This window comes from Haliotis asinina, chromosome 8 (genome assembly GCF_037392515.1).
Source record: "Haliotis asinina isolate JCU_RB_2024 chromosome 8, JCU_Hal_asi_v2, whole genome shotgun sequence".
In the NCBI taxonomy this organism is placed as follows: Eukaryota; Metazoa; Mollusca; class Gastropoda; order Lepetellida; family Haliotidae; genus Haliotis; species Haliotis asinina.
Window position 1 is genome coordinate 21,145,964 of NC_090287.1, and position 16,834 is coordinate 21,162,797.

Here is a 16,834-nt window from a genome sequence, read left to right on the forward strand (position 1 = left end):
TCTGCAGGTATGACATCTTACAGATCAGGATATCTGCAGGTATGACATCACACAGGTCAGGATATCAACAGGTATGACATATTACAGATCAGGATATCTGCAGGTATGACATCACACAGGTTGGGATATCTACAGGTATGACATCTAATAGATCAGGATATCTGCAAGTATCACACAGGTCAGGATATCTACATGACATCATACAGATCAGGATATTAGCAGGTATGACATCACACTGGTCAGGATATTTACATGATATGATACAGATGTTGAGAAAACATGCAATGCAACCAAGCCATGAGCCAGGCTCCAGGATATCACACAAATTTGTACATGAAAGTCTTTTAGTATCAGGAATCAAAGAAGTCATCTTTTGTTGTCAGAGGCTTCTCCTCGTTGGGTCTTCTCATGAATGCATTGTCAAAACTGTCAACGGTGCTAGCACTAGCTGTTGGATGGAGGTCCCTTTGGGATTTCTTCCTGGGACTGCCGAAGGGGGTGTGATTTCCTTCCCCATCCGAACCCCAGGAATCTAATTACAGGTGAAAAGGCAACATATTGAGTGAGGTTGACTTATAATGTTTTATGAAGTAATTCAGACATGTAATGGCAGAAAAGTATGTAAGAACAGGCTTACAAAATATCAGACATTCTAACTTTCTGAGAAAATGAACAACAGGATGCCAGCTATTTCTACAGTAAAATATAGGTTACATAAGTCTGGGAAACTTATGTCTTATCATTCAAAACATTTAAAAGGTACACTGATTGGATTTATGAGTCCAGCAGGGTCACTGCTTTCAGTGGGGTCACCAGAAATAGGCTTCACACATAGTACCCATGTGGGGAATCGAACTCGGGTCTTCAGCGTGACAAGCAAACACTTTATATAATTAACCATTAGGCTACCCCAATGTTAGGATGAAGTCAAATATGTTTTAACTACTTGTATTTTCATTGATTTTAGAAGCAAATGTACCTTTCAGATGCAGTGTATTAAATTCTTCAATAACCTATGATCAAGATATTTTTCAAAGGTATTTATATTTTTACAAAGGAAAATACTAACCTGAAACATTGCAAGGGAGACACCTTTATAGGATTTATTTTGCAAGGAAGAGCTGCATGTAAGAGAGTGCACTTACCATCACTTGCATTATAATGATCATCTTTTTCTACCTCCAGATCAACATCAGGATTATCTTGATTCAACCTCTTTGCCTGAAATCAGTCAACAAATTGATACTTTGTTGAAGGAGAAGATCAATGAATTCATGTCATCTTGTTAAATCCTTAAACTGGACTTTGAGTTTCGGTGTGAAATTTATTGAATACATCTAAGGGGCATTTTTAAAAAACTATAAAAAAATACCTTTTCTCTTGCTCGCTTTGCTCTTTCTTCTTTTAATCTCTGACGTGCACGGACCTCCTCCAGCTTGGCTTCTCTTTTCAGCTCTGCCATCTTCAACTGCTCGTCAATCTGAGGGACACAGTTAAAGCTGAGTATTGATACCAGTACACTTGATCTGTCTCATAGTCCCTGAACCATATTATTCTCCCTCCTGACTACATTGACAACTCTCACATGAGAAGCCAGTCTAGACTTTCCTCTGGGTCTGAATCTCCCACCTCACTGGATCTCCTTTTCGATTTAAATGGTGTTCTTTTGTTTCTATCACAATTATATATTTACTGAGCATTATCACACTAACCATATATTCATGAAAACGACTTAAAAATTAAAGCATAACAAAGAATTCTGCAAATCACAAATCTTAAATCAACATGGGATAATTACTGGACAAAATAATTTAGGGATATTGGTATTTTTATGATTGATATTGCATCAGATTATAAATGAATAAATAGATCATTATTAATAATTTTAAAATTTACATATATCCCTAACTATTTTGTCCAGTACAGGTAGTTGTAATGGAAGCTGTACACATCGTGTTAAGGGTTATCTTGTTGCCATGGCAACTTTTCAAATGAAACAATTCCATTAATCTGTTACTTTTAAGAAGATCTAACGGACAGGACTTGTAAGACATGGGTGACAGAAAAAAACTTTGACTTGGTAGTCAAAGAATGTGGTCATTTGTGACACAGTCCGTAAAGACAAGTGTCCATTTAATGAGGTGATAAGTTACAGTGTTCCCAGAAATTATTGAGAAAATCTTTGTTTTTTTTCTAATGATGCTAAGATTTGAAAAAGGGCTTTCACTATGCACTAAGCATACTAAATAAGGGAGACAACTCTTGAAGGCTTAGAAGGCAGCTCATTACGTCAAGAGTTATCTCCCTTGTCTGAGCAGACGGCTTCCTGTGTTGACATGGCAGAATTTACAGCAAGAGAGAAAAGAAAGCTCATTCTAGATGATTTTGAAAGGGGTGAGGCTGATGCTAAAGTGTTAGCTTGTAGACATGGTATTCCTCTGTCTACAGTATACAGAACTTTGAAGAATATTCAAACAGGAACCGGGATAGAGCACAAAGCAGGGGCAGGTCGGCCTAGGAAATTCAGTGTTGTGGATCGCCGAAGACTTGGGCAGATTGTGAGTAGGGGCAAATTGAAAAGTGTTGAGAACATCAGAAATGAAATGATTAGCAGAGGAAGTCCTCAGGTATGCAATGAAACAGTTAGGCAGGAATTACAGAGACTTAATTGGGTGAAAAAATGTGGAATTCCCTCGCCGTTGATGAAAGATGCACAAAAGGAAAAACGTTTAAACTGGTGTCGGGCTCATGAAAATCAAGATTGGGATAATGTTTTCTTTTCGGATGAAAGTTCTGTTTGGCTTTTCCCTAATTGTGTGAAAATTTGGACCAAAGATACTGTCAAACCTATCTACCAGCGACCAAAACATAGCCCGAAGTTTCACATGTGGGGTGGCATATCGGCTCGCGGAGTGACGCCATTGTGTGTTTTCACGGGAAACTTGACAAAAGAAAGATATGTTGACATTCTAAATGGTCACCTTCTTCCGACAGCACAAACATTGTATGAAGATGATTGGATTTTCCAGCATGATAATGACCCAAAACACACTGCGCGCTACACAAAACAGTGGTTGTCGGGCGAAAATGTTCAGGTTTTAGACTGGCCCAGTTACAGCCTAGACCTAAACCCAATTGAGAATGTGTGGGGAGTCATGAAGGACAGAATAAACCAAAAAGGACTGAGAAATATTGAAGATATGAAGGCCGAGGTGGTCCAATATTGGGATACCCTGTCACACGATTACCTACAAACTTTGATGGGTAGTGTGCCTAGGCGTATTCAGGCATGCATTGCTGAGCGAGGAGGTCTAACAAAGTACTAAAACAAGACTGAGACTGTAAAAGGATGATGTTTTAACATGTTTATGTAAGTAAAACGCCAGAAGTTAATAAACGTAATGAGTTACATGACGCAACATGATTCTCAATAATTTCTGGGAATACTATATGTCTCAAATTCGTCTTCCAAACATATTTAGAAAATATATCCCACCTGACTTCCCTGCTGTAGCTGCTGCTGCTGTTCAAACTCCTTGGCCCTCATCAACTCCCTCCGTCGCTTGGACGACTTCCGTGATGCGCTGATTTTCCTCTGTAACTCCTGCAACGTCAGTTAACAGTGCATGTTCAATGACTCTTTTTTTATTAGAGAATACACATGAATGAAAATTATTCATATGACTGATATATACTAATGTGTGACCGAATTTAATTTTACTTCTCTTTCAGTAATATTCCACTAAAAATGGGCTCCACACATTGTACCCATATTGGGAATCGAACCTGGGTCTTCGGTATGATGAGTGAGCACTTTGACCACTAGGCTACCCCACTGCCCCAGTGTTTGGATGAAGTCAAATATGTTTTAACTATATGTATTTTCATTGATTTTAGGAGCAATAGTAGCTTTCAGCGGCTGTATATATAATTCTTCAATTATCAAACAGTAACTTGACATCAAGATATTTTTGAAAGGAATACACTACTAATCAACAGAGACATCAGCCATTCAAATGCAAAATGAACTGTAATTAGACACCATAAGGCCAGACCAATCTTGTTTCTTGTTTTACCGATTTTTGTCTTCTGAAGACCTAAAGGCTGGTGGAAAAAAAAAAAGTTTCCAAAGTAATATTCCTTCTAAATACTAAAAGTATTTTACTTTTGGCAATTTATGAAGTGAATATGGGTAAAAAAACCATTCTTGACAAAATATGGCAGACGGATCCGTAAAACAAGAAATGTAATTGGTCTGGCCTAAGCCATTATCCCTTAACAGAATGGTATTTGACAACAGAATGGGCGTATAGGCAAATAAAACTCCTCGAAGTGAAAGCAGTGACCACTGAACCTTCCTGTGGGGAGTCTCTGAAAGAACATTTCTTCAAGAACCCAAACACTGTGGTCGACTGCATGTCATCATAAACATATGATACATTACATTGTTCATAACAGCAATCACTGGTTTGATGTCCCACATTCATTTATCTGTAGTCATATCCCAGGAATATTGCTGGTAGCATTGTTAACAAGCTAAGAATAAAACAAGAGTCATCAGAAGATGACATATCCCCCCGGCCCCCACATATTTGAAAGGACAAATCATCTGAAAGTTACTTAATGTATTTTTAGACTAAGTTTGAATTGTTTCCATGGAATTCAAGCAAAACATAAATGCCATATATCTGTAAACAGCAAAAGGCACCACTTCAAGATCTCTCTCATATATCTGCCAAGATCTGTTGAAAGATATGAAATGGTTTTCAAGATGTGCTCCAGAAACAAAGCCCATCCCTCCATTTTGAGACTCAGCCCGAATTGTTTTCATGGAACCCGAGAAAATAATAAATCACAAAAACCTGTAAATACCAAAAGGCACCACTCTGGGGTCTGCCACACATATCTACCAAGTTATACTGACAGATATCAAGATGTTTTTGAGTTCTGCTCCAGGAACGAAACACACCTCTCACTTTTGAGACGTCTGAAACGTTTCCATGGAAACCGAGAAAATAAGAAATCCCCAAAACCTGTGCATAGCAAAAGGCACCACTTTAGGTTATGATTGATATATCTACCAAGATATGCAGAAAAATCTTGAACGATTTTTGAGTTCTGCTCCAGAATCAAAGCACATCCGTCCATTTTGAGACTAAGTCCAAAATGTTTTCATGGAAACCGAGAAAAAAAGAAATCCCCAAAACCTGTACATAGCAAAGGCACCACTTTAGGTTCTGATTGATATATCTAGCAAGTTTTGCAGAAAAATATTGAACGTTTTTTTGAGTTGCGGAAACGAACACCAAAATGTTCCATGGAAAAACAAAAAAATAAAAATGCCAAAAATCTGTAAATAGCAAAAGGCACAACCATAGGTTCAGATTATCATATCTATCAATTTTGGTCTAAAAATATTGAACAGTTTTTGAGTTATCCTCTGGAAACAAAATGATTATGGACGGACGGACAGACAGACAGACAGACCAGGCGTCGAATATATCCCTCTGTATTACATGCCAGGGGGATAACAAGAGACAATATGGTGAAAAGATTGAGACTTACCTTCTCTCTCTTCTCCTCTGCCAACTTCTGCTTCTCCGCCAACATCTCTGGCGTCATTTTGGGAACATTCAGAGGGGCTAATTTCTGTAAACATACATGGAACTACTCAGACAATGTCTCTACAACAATATCAGTTTCATATTTGTACCATTTGATATATCCTTGAATATGATATTATTTGGTTTACAACAGATTTGTACCCATGAACATCCAGGTTAGAAATGGTCTTAAACAACCCATGTTTGTCATGAAAGACGATTAACAGGATCAAGTGGTCAAGATGGCTGACTTTTTTGACACTTCATTGTATTGATGTCAATGCTGTTGATCACTAGGTTATCTGGTCCAGATCAAATTATTTACAGACTGCAGCCACATAGCTGGTATACTGCGGTGTTGAACAACAAACCAATCAACCTCCTACCACACTTTTGGTCTCAGATTCTCAGGATGTACTTTATAAAAACAAAAACACTTAAAAATATATGTTGAAGATATCTTAAAGATAAGGCTAGACCAACTTTATTTCTTGTTTTATGGATTTGCTGGTCATACATTTTAAGAATAAAAAAAAAATTCATGTTGACAGAATTCCTGTTTTTACAAAATATTTGTTTGGTAGTTGGTTTTTTCCCATATACACTTCATGAATTGCCAGAAGTAAACTGGTGATTTTATTTTTATTTTTTCCCCTCATGCCTTTAAGTTTTCTGAGGACAAAAGTCTGTAAAACAAGAAATATAACTGGTCTAGCCTAATATAAAATATTGGAGGTGGACACAGTGCATAGTCTTCTTCATCCCACATAATGGTCATGTGTTTGTTGGGATTCACAGGCTGTACTGATACATTTCAAGAACAATTTACAAAAAGGTGGGAATTAGTGAATCTCAACTTCTTTTGGGAACACATTCTTACTCCTTCAATGGGGTGAATGAAACTGACATCCATTAATTTTCACCATAATGTGTATCACTTCTAAATGCTGTTCAAAGACTTTAAGAATTTACAAGTTATGAGAAGAACAGACTATCTATCCTAAATGAATTACTTCTGTAAGTGGAATAACCAGAAGAGTCTCTCTGTCTCTTAACAATCATGTATATCTTCATCATATCTCAAACGTACATGATGATTTAGAACTTCACTGAATATAACATAAAATGAAAGAATGATTTATCTTTCTTCACAGTTGGTTGCCCAAACGTGGAAATCAAGAAAAAAATGTTTGATTACTATCCAACTAGATTGATATAGGTGTTAGCATCTCTACCAAAACATTGTATGTATTGTGTAGTCTTTCCACAAAGTCTGTGCCTCTTTAACCCACTTGACGGTTTAACCAAATTAAAGAGCCAGCAGCTGACTGGTGAATAATCAAAATAAACATTGTAGTACCTGTAATCTGCGAGGAGGGTTCTTCAGTAGCAACTTATTGTCAAACGCCACTTCGAAAGCAACACTCCTTGGCACTGAAACACACAAATGCAAGGATAGTACCAGCTCTAGGACACATGCAGATCTGACTGATCTTCAGTGACCCATATTTGTTGTAAGAGGTGACTACTGAAATCGGATGGTCAGGCTTGCTGACTTGGTTGACACATTGTATCCCAATTGTGTAGAACAATGCTCATCGATAATGATGATCACTGGATTGTCTGGACCAGACTCCCTTATTTACAAACTGCTGCTATATAGCTGGAATACTGTTGAGTGACGCATTGAACTAAACTCAGTCATACACCAGTTCTAAAGACAGGTGTACTGTCCAAAATCAGCATAGAAATGATCAACATGCATAAGTAAGAAATATAAACTTACAAAAACGAATATTTTGAGTTCACATTATGCTCTTTTACACCAACTTGTCTTCATTATCATTATGTAATGACCATCCATGAGGACAGGTTCAATCACAGTGTGTAATTTGGCATATAAAGAACCTCTCCTTATTCTAAATTTGCACATAAAACGGTAATTTCAAGATTATACCCTGTATTTATTTCTGATGAAACATTTATTTACATGGCTTAAAATAAAATCCACACGGAGTCAAAAAAAAGGCATAATTTCACAGCTGAGACATTCTGGATAAATAAGCTTAAACTTTAGTTTGATATATTTTTAAATTGATTCTCCAGGAAGACAAGCAAGAGACCATCTGACCTTCAGTAGATGACCAGCACAATGCCAGCAAGTCATGGGTTGAGCGGACAATAGGTGCTTCCTGACAATAGCTGCTCCTAACACTAGTATCTTGGTGATGTGTACAGTGAACATCAATAGTACATCCTTGGAGATAAGACTTTGTTACCATGTTGGTGGGAACACTGCCTACTACATAGGCAGCAGTTGTATGTGAGGGGGCACTCGCTGCATTTTGACTGGCATGTTCAATCTTGATAACAAATCATAATGTCAATTTTGACAGCTTGCTTTAACGTACTGATAATAAGCAGTGAAAATTATTTATGCAATTATTTCTTTTAGAATAATTTGATTTGGAGCACTGGGTTTACTTCACTGGTATACCTGATAGGTTTATTAAAAACATGAGGTTTCTTTACAACTAGTTACAGGTCTGACAAACACATCAGGCCTTTATGAGTAACACTTGTATATATTTTTCAGTAGGACACCAGAAAAAGTTACTTCTCCCTGACTATCTGCAAGAAGCCTGAATTGTTCTGTACAAATACAGATGCTGTTACCTATCAAATTATCCTTCGCATAATTCAATCTAATACCTGAACAGGATTTTACAATATACGCTTTCTAACTCTGAAATATATATCAACTCTTAACTCTTAACATACTCTTAAAAAAGTAGGGAACTTCATTCTAAATTTACAATGGAAAAAACTGCAAGATATATCAGAGTCAATCAATATTGATATGGTTCCCCTACTCTCTTTTAAGAGCATGTATAACAGCTCTCATAGCCAATGTTCCCAAGTGAAATGGTTAAATACATTACAGATTCTAGCTATCAATTATTTCAGCAACAAAAAATATGTGAGAACTGAACAAAAAGCTGATACATTTTATTGATGTACATGAAGGCATAGGGTTTCAGTAAATACTGTATCTTGGCAACATAAACATTGACATGCATTACTGACAACACCGAGACTGTCATCCCATGCATGTTTTACTGCAGATACACATTTGAATACATATTCGTGACTAGAACATGCCGATGGGAAATGGACGCCTATTTGTACAACCACACTCTAGAATAAAATATTGATGGTTGCAATGATATTAGGTGCGAAATCGATAAACAAAATATGAAACATTCATGTAATGACACTTCATCAGTTGCCTATATATGTTAAGTACACAAGAACTGATACTTCTTAAGGGTACCTAGGTGCAACTCAAAGGTATTTACTATGGGATCTGGACAGTGTTATTGCATATAGCAACTTCCCCCATAAACACAGACATGCTGAATGATAATTTTGCTGTGAAGTGTTAAAAACACAGACAGTAATTCTGAGTTAAAGATCTCATCTTACTACTTATTTTATTCATGTTTTGGAATCAGTTATACACAAATGATACAAGTATGTACTTTTCTCCAAGCATGGCATAAGTTTTGTTTCTGAAACCATTTCTTAGTTCTGTTTTAATGAGAATCTTTACAGAAAGATATTAACTCCACCTCCATGCCTACTTTCATCAAAACACTAAAATTGGAATCCAAACAAATATTTTTCAACATGAACTCATTTATCCTAGATGGACCTCAAGTGATTTCTGTAGGTTTACTTATGGTGATATTCAAAAATAATTCACAAATAATTCCTTGTCATGTGAATGGTCAACACTAGAATTATTTTTGCATTCAAGATCCTTTAAACTGAACAAAATCTACTGGTAAACTGCTATTTCCTGATTAGCTAAATAATTGGGTAGGCAGTGCTTGTGATGATTTATTGTCCTACTGAAGCATGTCATTGATTTTATAAATCTGTAAACAGTTTCTTTTGTGTTAACGACTTGATAAAGATTATATACTTGTAGAAACAAATATGGGAACACATGAAAGTACAAGTGAAGAAACCTGGAAGAGAATAAAGGCACTTGTACTTTCATGTGTTCCCTTATTTGTTTCCATGAGTATATACATTGTTTTTGTTGAATAATTATGCATAAGAACTGAGTTCAAAGTATGAACGCAACAACTGTGCATAGATTTACATAGTAAGCACACCATTTTTCTGTTTATACTTAAACATCAAAATATAACTTAAATCTTTGTCCAGAGATGCACTCTTCTGGGGTAGCCTAGTGTTTAAGGTGTTCACTTGTCTTGGCAAGGACCCTGGTTCTGGAGTCCCCACTGTAATATTGCTGGAATATTGTTAAAAGCTGGGTAAAACTAAACTCACTCACTCTTCTCAAAGATCTTCTATCCAAAGCTCACAGAACTAAAGATGGCAGCCTGTGTAGCCAAGACACCATCAAATAACATAGACATTTATTTAGTTGTGTTAATTTATGAAAAGAAATATTGGATAGTTTTCCCCTGTACTAAAGTGATTCACATCAATAACATGTTTATTATGATTTATTTTAATAATTTATATGATTTAATAATTTATTTTATTAACACAGTAACAAAGTAGTAATTTTGTGATATTATTCAGTTCAGAATGAACACTCCATTTAATGAGAACTTACAAGAGCAAACAACATTGACATTTTGTCACATATACTATAGGTAAACAATTAAGAAACTGATGAACTGACAGTAAAAGTGTAAATATGTTCTTCATGATATACACACATTGGTACCATGATCACCTGTTATTCCATTCTATGCATAAACCATACAGAAGGTTGAGTTAAGATTGTTCAACCAGACTTTTGATGCCAGGCCATTGAGTGAGTGAGTGAGCAAGCATAGAGTTGGATGTCAGATCAATACATACCTGGATTGTTTGATTCAACACTCTCTATGTTTGCATTGGAATCTGTGGATTTCTTCTCCTTCTTCTTTAGCTCTTCTCCTATTGGTGAAGTGTGCCCATTTTTCACGGCATGGTTTGGTGGCTCTTGCCCCACCTTATTCAAGACGTTAGTTTCGGGATCTCCAACCCCTACTGTTGATGAACCACATCCCATTATAACATAAAACAGCCTCCCTCTTTAAGTGTCTTTCTTTTCTGAAATAAACATATGTGATGAAAATGAATTTCATAAATATCATGATATAATTATTTTGTTCATAGTTGTCATATTTCATAACCAAAAATACAAAACAATGACTGAAATTCAGTTTATATCAGCATCCATTTCTCTTCCCACGGAGGTGACTCACGTCCTTCGCAAGGAAAGATATAATTTGAGTAACCTCTGTGGAAAGAGAATGCCAACTCACCTCAGTGTTCTGATTTACTCAAAGTTCTGCTTGTCTCGAAACTCTGTTCAACTCAATCCATTGTTATTTCAAAGTCTAGTGATTTTTTAAAATCTTCTCCATGTTCTGTCTTCTGTCTTCATGCTGGGGGTTAAAGCCTAGAGGTTAAAGCTTTCAATCGTCACACAGTGTGTGAAGCCCACTACAAGCTTCTAACTGAGGTGATTTTTATAAGTTATTTGTTATGTTAATTAGCAATGATAACAATTTGTGGTTCAATGGACAGAGCATCTCCTGAAAGTGGAAACATTGGTTCCATTCCTAGTTGTGTCACCACAGATGTTATTTGTTGTTATCCTGTCTGGCACTCCACGTTTACGAGATACAGTGAGTGAGTGAGTGGATGAGTGAGTGAGTGAGTGAGTGAGTGAGTGGGTGAGTGAGTGTGTTTAGTGTCATGCTGCTTTTAGCCATATTCCAGGAATGTTATGGTAGCAGAAATGGGCTCAACACATTGTATCCACATGAGGAATTGAACTCCGGTCTTTGGTGTGATGAGCAATTGCTTTAACCACTACATTACCTCACCACTTCATTCTTAAGGGGCATTTATTAACATCTTAATGGGTCACAGTTGTATCTCAGAGGGCAAAGCTATCATAAGTCAAGACCAAACACAGACATGCATGCATGCACAAAGTTGTACATGCTGAACAAGTGCAGAAATTTTGGGCAAGCGAGTATGGTTTTACACCACTCTTAGCCCATATTTCCGGGGACACCAAAATGGGCTTCACACATTGTACCCATGTGGGGAATTGAACCCGATTCTTCAGTGTGACGGGTGAATTTAACTACTAGGCTACCCAGCCAGGCATGAGGCAGCAGTTAGATCCAAAGCATACAAATACAGGACTAAGGTTTGCTTAGTATAAATTAGTTAGGTTAGCGAACTTAGTTTTATGCTGCTTTCAGCAATATTCCGGATGGGACACCAGAAATGGGTGTTTACACATTGTACCCATGTGGTGAACTGAACCCAGATCTACTATATGATGAGCAAACACTTGAATCATTAGGCTATCCCATTGGCCCTGTAATTTTTAACACATCATTAATCACATTTCACTTCATCCACAGATCATATATCGGTATATGGTCTTTGCTTCACCTCACAACAGAACAGTCCTGGTTAGACTTGTGATATATTATAAAGATTTTAGAGGAGAACATGTTAAGGATTATGGATGAAAGAATTTAGGTATGTACACACCTACATGAAAGTGTTAATGTTGTTATACAAATACATTTTGGTCTACAATAAGTGTTAATGTCCTTATAAATTAACACAGACATTACGTTAAAGTGATAATGTCTTCTTATTGTTGTTCTGTGTCGCCTATCCATGTAGGTGATCATGAAGACCATGGAGCATGTGTACTAATCAACATTCTAATTAGGACATATTTTTCCCATCAGTATCTGATTTAAGTGATGGTTTGTTTTTGTACAGTGTCCACCTTTGTTATGTTAAAACTTTGTTGTCTTATATGTACATTGTATACATTGTACATTTATACAAGCATTCTTTTACCTTTTGAGTGAATGAGTGAGTGAGTATGATTCTATACCAAAATATTTTAGCAACATCACACAGGCAGACAAGAAGTGGGCTTCAAATATTGTACTCATGTGGGGAATTGCAGTGATGTAACTATTTTAATGTGACTGACTGACACATAATGCCAATATTGGTTACAGGATGTAAACAGCTGCTCCATGTAAATCCCAAGGCATGATGGGACTGTTAGGCACAAGTATGTAGCCGACTGCACTAAAGGCTGCTGCTCTCCAAGTCATGTTGTTTGCTTTGGAGGATGCTAGTCAACTAGCTGAATCTTAAGCATAACAAGTGAATGCTTTATGCAGTTGGCTATCCTTCTACTTTGTAAGCATATACTCAAGGATATACTCCAAGACATGTCCCTCAAAACATAGAAATTGACATCAACACTTTCTCCCCTACACCCTTTCTGTTTGGGGTGGTGGGGTAGCGTGGTGGTTAAAGCATTCGCTCGTCACGCCGAATACCTGAGTTTGATTCCTCACATGGGTACAACGTGTGAAGCCCATTTCTGGTGTCCCCTGCCATGATGTGGCTGGAATATTGCCACCCCACCCTTTCTGTTTGACTCCCTCATGCCCTTTGTAATTGACCCACTATGCTTACTTAGCCAGGTGATTGGGAACTGTTGACATTTTTGTGACAGTGTTGGAAATTATTTGCAACTTATGGTTATTAAATGAGAATAACAAAGAATGAAAATGTTTCTTATCAAATACATAGATACTGTAGGTGACAACTCTAACCCTCAATAACAGCATTCCAGTAAATATGTCCTGTGGTTAATGCAAAAACTGAATACAGTAGAACATGGATATAGCGAACACGGATATAGAGGACAAACGGATATAGAGAACAAATTTAAAAGTCCCGTCAATGGTCCCTTTATAATATCATTAAAATTATATGTGAATAACGAACTCGTGAGTAGCGAATTAACGGTTATAGCGAACTGATTTCCTGACGCCAAGCCCAATTAACGACGTGAGCAGCGAACTCACTCAGTGTCAGCTCAGTGTCAACTCATCAATTAATTAACAAAAGAAACACATCGTGTTTAAAAGCTTGACTGATACACAGATCTTCAGTTCGCTCTCGTTGCTATGGCAGGCAAATTGTTGTAGCCGAAAGACCTACAGAAGACATCTGCTTGTGTGTGAAGGATCAGACAATTCTACTTTTGACTCTCTAGCAGATGTATATGCAGCAGTCAACAAAATGAAATCGGCAGGACGTGGCGTGCAGAGCAAAATTGTGGACTATGTTAAACGCAGTTAAGTGTTACATTGTTGAAATTGTTGTGATTGTTAAACATGTTCTAGATAATGTATTTGAACAATGAAATCAGAATTTTAATGTCAATGTACAAGAATAAAAATATGTAGCCCATGTATATACGTGTCTCTTCATCTCTATAAGCCAATATGGCGGTCAAACGTGAATAACGAACAACGGATATAGTGAACTAAATCCCTTGGTCCCTTGGAGTTCCTTATATCCGTGTTCTACTGTACACCAAAACCAGACGTTACACACTGTACCCATGTGGGAATTCAAACCCAGGCTTTCAGCAAGAATAACAAACACTTTAACCACTAACCTACCCCACAGCTTAGATGGAACTGATATGAAATTAAACTATTTTTTCAGAACCAATATACATCTTTATCCTTAATGCTGAGACTTCTAAATGTCACCTTAAAGATATTACACAGGTAATCCCAAGTGACAGGTCATGGAGAACCAGTGCATAGGCTGTTATATAGCATCTGTTATAGATAATGTCACTTCCGGATATACCACAGCATTGACGGGGATAGTTGCCCTTTCTCAATCCGAAAACACCTCATGATACTGACACCACTGCGATGATATTTGTTCATAAAATATTATCTTACATCACTGAATGACAGCATTTTTTTATCTGTTCTGTGGCGTAACTTTGAAAAATGAATTAACATTTGAAAAATTAAAACAACACAATAACAAAGAAAACCCCACCAACCAAATAAAAAAAATACTGTTATAATGTTTCGGAATTTCCATAATTTTACAAAATGCACTCAGTGTTTACTTCGTGAGTAGTCACCCCCCATTCGTTTCAGTAAATGAGTAATCACATTAATATGAAAACTTTCCAAAATAACAACAAATCATTTTTGAGTATTTGAATCAGGAAAAACAGCATTTAATCCCCCTTTGGATGACAATTACTCATTGTCTACTTACTGTTACTAGTCCATATTCCTGCATAAAACCCTCAATTCACTGCTTCGCTGGTTGTTTATAAAGCAGACAAACCATTCTCATACAAGTATTCCAAACAGGTGCTTGTTTGTGACGTCACGTCACTCGGCGACATGTAAATATTGGGAGCAGTTATTGATCAGAAATGTATTCTTCAATTTGTTTCAGGCCTAACTTGTGACTTATGGCTGGGATTTGTTTACTCTATTAACAATAATGTAACTTTGATTGTGTTATGTGCTATCAACTATTGGCAGCATCTGTTATGTGGAATAAAACCTTTCGAATTAATGTGATTTATTACAATGTTTACTCCCTGAAGAAGAATTCTTATTAATTCCACAATATTTAAAAATATTCTTGAATAATTCAGTCATATTTTAATTTTATTATTTAAATAGCCTATTACTTGTAAATGTGATCATAACACATACTGAAAATATTACATTTTTTATACACTTACATTCAAATCATTGACCCAACGACAACACACCTCTTTTCAGTGCAAATAGTTTATATACATTACCTCCCTGGAACATGGATAACAGGTTAACCGTCCTTATCGGGGGCTGCGAGCTTGCTCAAGGATCGTTAAGTGAGAGCAAGACTGCTAACACCCGTGAAATACGTTTCCCGCACCGCCTGCCTGAATTGGTGGGTCAGGGTGCAATTTTTGAGACCTTCCTGGAAGGAATCATTTACAACACAAACGAAGATAGATGTACGAAACAGCACGGCACTCTGAATCGTCTCGAATGTACCGCCACTAACCATGCCGATAAACACTATTTCAGCATGTGCATTACCTGCTTCGGATTATATTTAAATGTAACAGTATTCAAATAGTCTGTTGAGCGTTTTATGTTACTTGATTATTTTAGTAACGCTTCATATAATGCGTCCTCAAGACATTAATACACTGAGAGCATACGACATTTGAGGTTGTCTCCCTTAGACAAACGAACGATTTTCTCATAGTGAGGTAAACGGCTTTCAGCTGTCTCTCGATATGTAACTCACGGGATTTCAGAGTGGGAATTGCCTCTCAGTTTTTGACGTTTGTCGTAAGTTCACGAATAAAGACCTAGTAGTTGCAATATATCATATACAGCCTGGGTAGTGGTAGTAATTTAACATACCCACTGGTTCAAGGAACTGGCCGATATTGCTCTTTGTATTAAAGTGAGCGAGAATGGTTTTATGCAGCTAATAAAAGATTCCAGCAATATCACTGCTGGAGACACCAGAAATGGGCTCCATATACTGTCCACACATGGGGAATCGAATCCGAGGTTTTAGGCGTGACTAACGAACGCCTATGCACTCGGCTACACCACCACCCCTTTTCACGAGAAGCCATATTGATACAGATGTTTTTAAACACCATCGTCTGTCTGTAACTAACACTGTACTGGGAAATGTTCCTCTTCTATGAGATTGGCCTGTAAATATCTACTCAAATCAGGGATAGATAAACTAACCAGTGATGCATAAAATCAACAACGGTACGTTACCCACAACGAGGCTTCATTAACAACAAGCAATCAAGTCGGCGAGCCTAGCGGGACGATCCATTACTCGCTTTTACGATTTGGAGAAGCTGTTTGGGAACAACCCTACGTCGAAATATGAGTGGTACTTTTAAAATGTCCTCTGATAAAGAGATGAAATGAAAACAGCAAAACCTTGTTGATTTGAACTTTCTTTATCTGGAAACTACGACCCATTGAAATGTTTTAAGAGATAATAAAATACATACGCAGTTCAATTATACTTTTTCTGGTTCAATTTAAATGACATTATTTATAAATGTGGTTTTAAAATGTTTGAAATAATATGCATTATTAATAAACGTATTCAACTCTTTGAAGACAGACAGTACACCAATTTCCCGAGCAAATGGTTTGCATACAGTATGAGTAGCGTTCACACCACTCGCCGAAATTCCGACCACCGTTCAAATAAAGGGATGTGAACTTGCTCAAGAATCACACGAGAGATACATTTCCCGTGCCGGCTGCCTGAAT

The 16,834-nt window shown here is 37.0% G+C and overlaps 1 protein-coding gene and 1 non-coding gene across 2 annotated transcripts; one reads left to right on the top strand and one right to left on the bottom strand.

The window, feature by feature from the left end:
* Nucleotides 1-350: 350 nt before the first annotated feature.
* On the bottom strand, nucleotides 351-14,902 carry LOC137295373 (uncharacterized protein YscB-like). The gene is made up of 8 exons (XM_067826700.1): nucleotides 14,790-14,902; nucleotides 10,509-10,742; nucleotides 6,964-7,037; nucleotides 5,566-5,649; nucleotides 3,497-3,604; nucleotides 1,373-1,480; nucleotides 1,146-1,221; nucleotides 351-532 (listed from the first exon to the last, which is right to left on the bottom strand). The coding sequence occupies exons 2-8, from the start codon at nucleotides 10,699-10,701 to the stop codon at nucleotides 351-353; spliced, it is 825 nt and encodes a 274-aa protein (XP_067682801.1). The 5' UTR covers nucleotides 10,702-10,742; nucleotides 14,790-14,902.
* Nucleotides 14,903-15,359: 457 nt separating this feature from the next.
* LOC137295479 (U4atac minor spliceosomal RNA) lies at nucleotides 15,360-15,488 on the top strand. Its single transcript, XR_010957572.1, has one exon. It is a non-coding gene; the product is annotated as a U4atac minor spliceosomal RNA (small nuclear RNA).
* The last annotated feature ends 1,346 nt before the right edge of the window (nucleotides 15,489-16,834 follow it).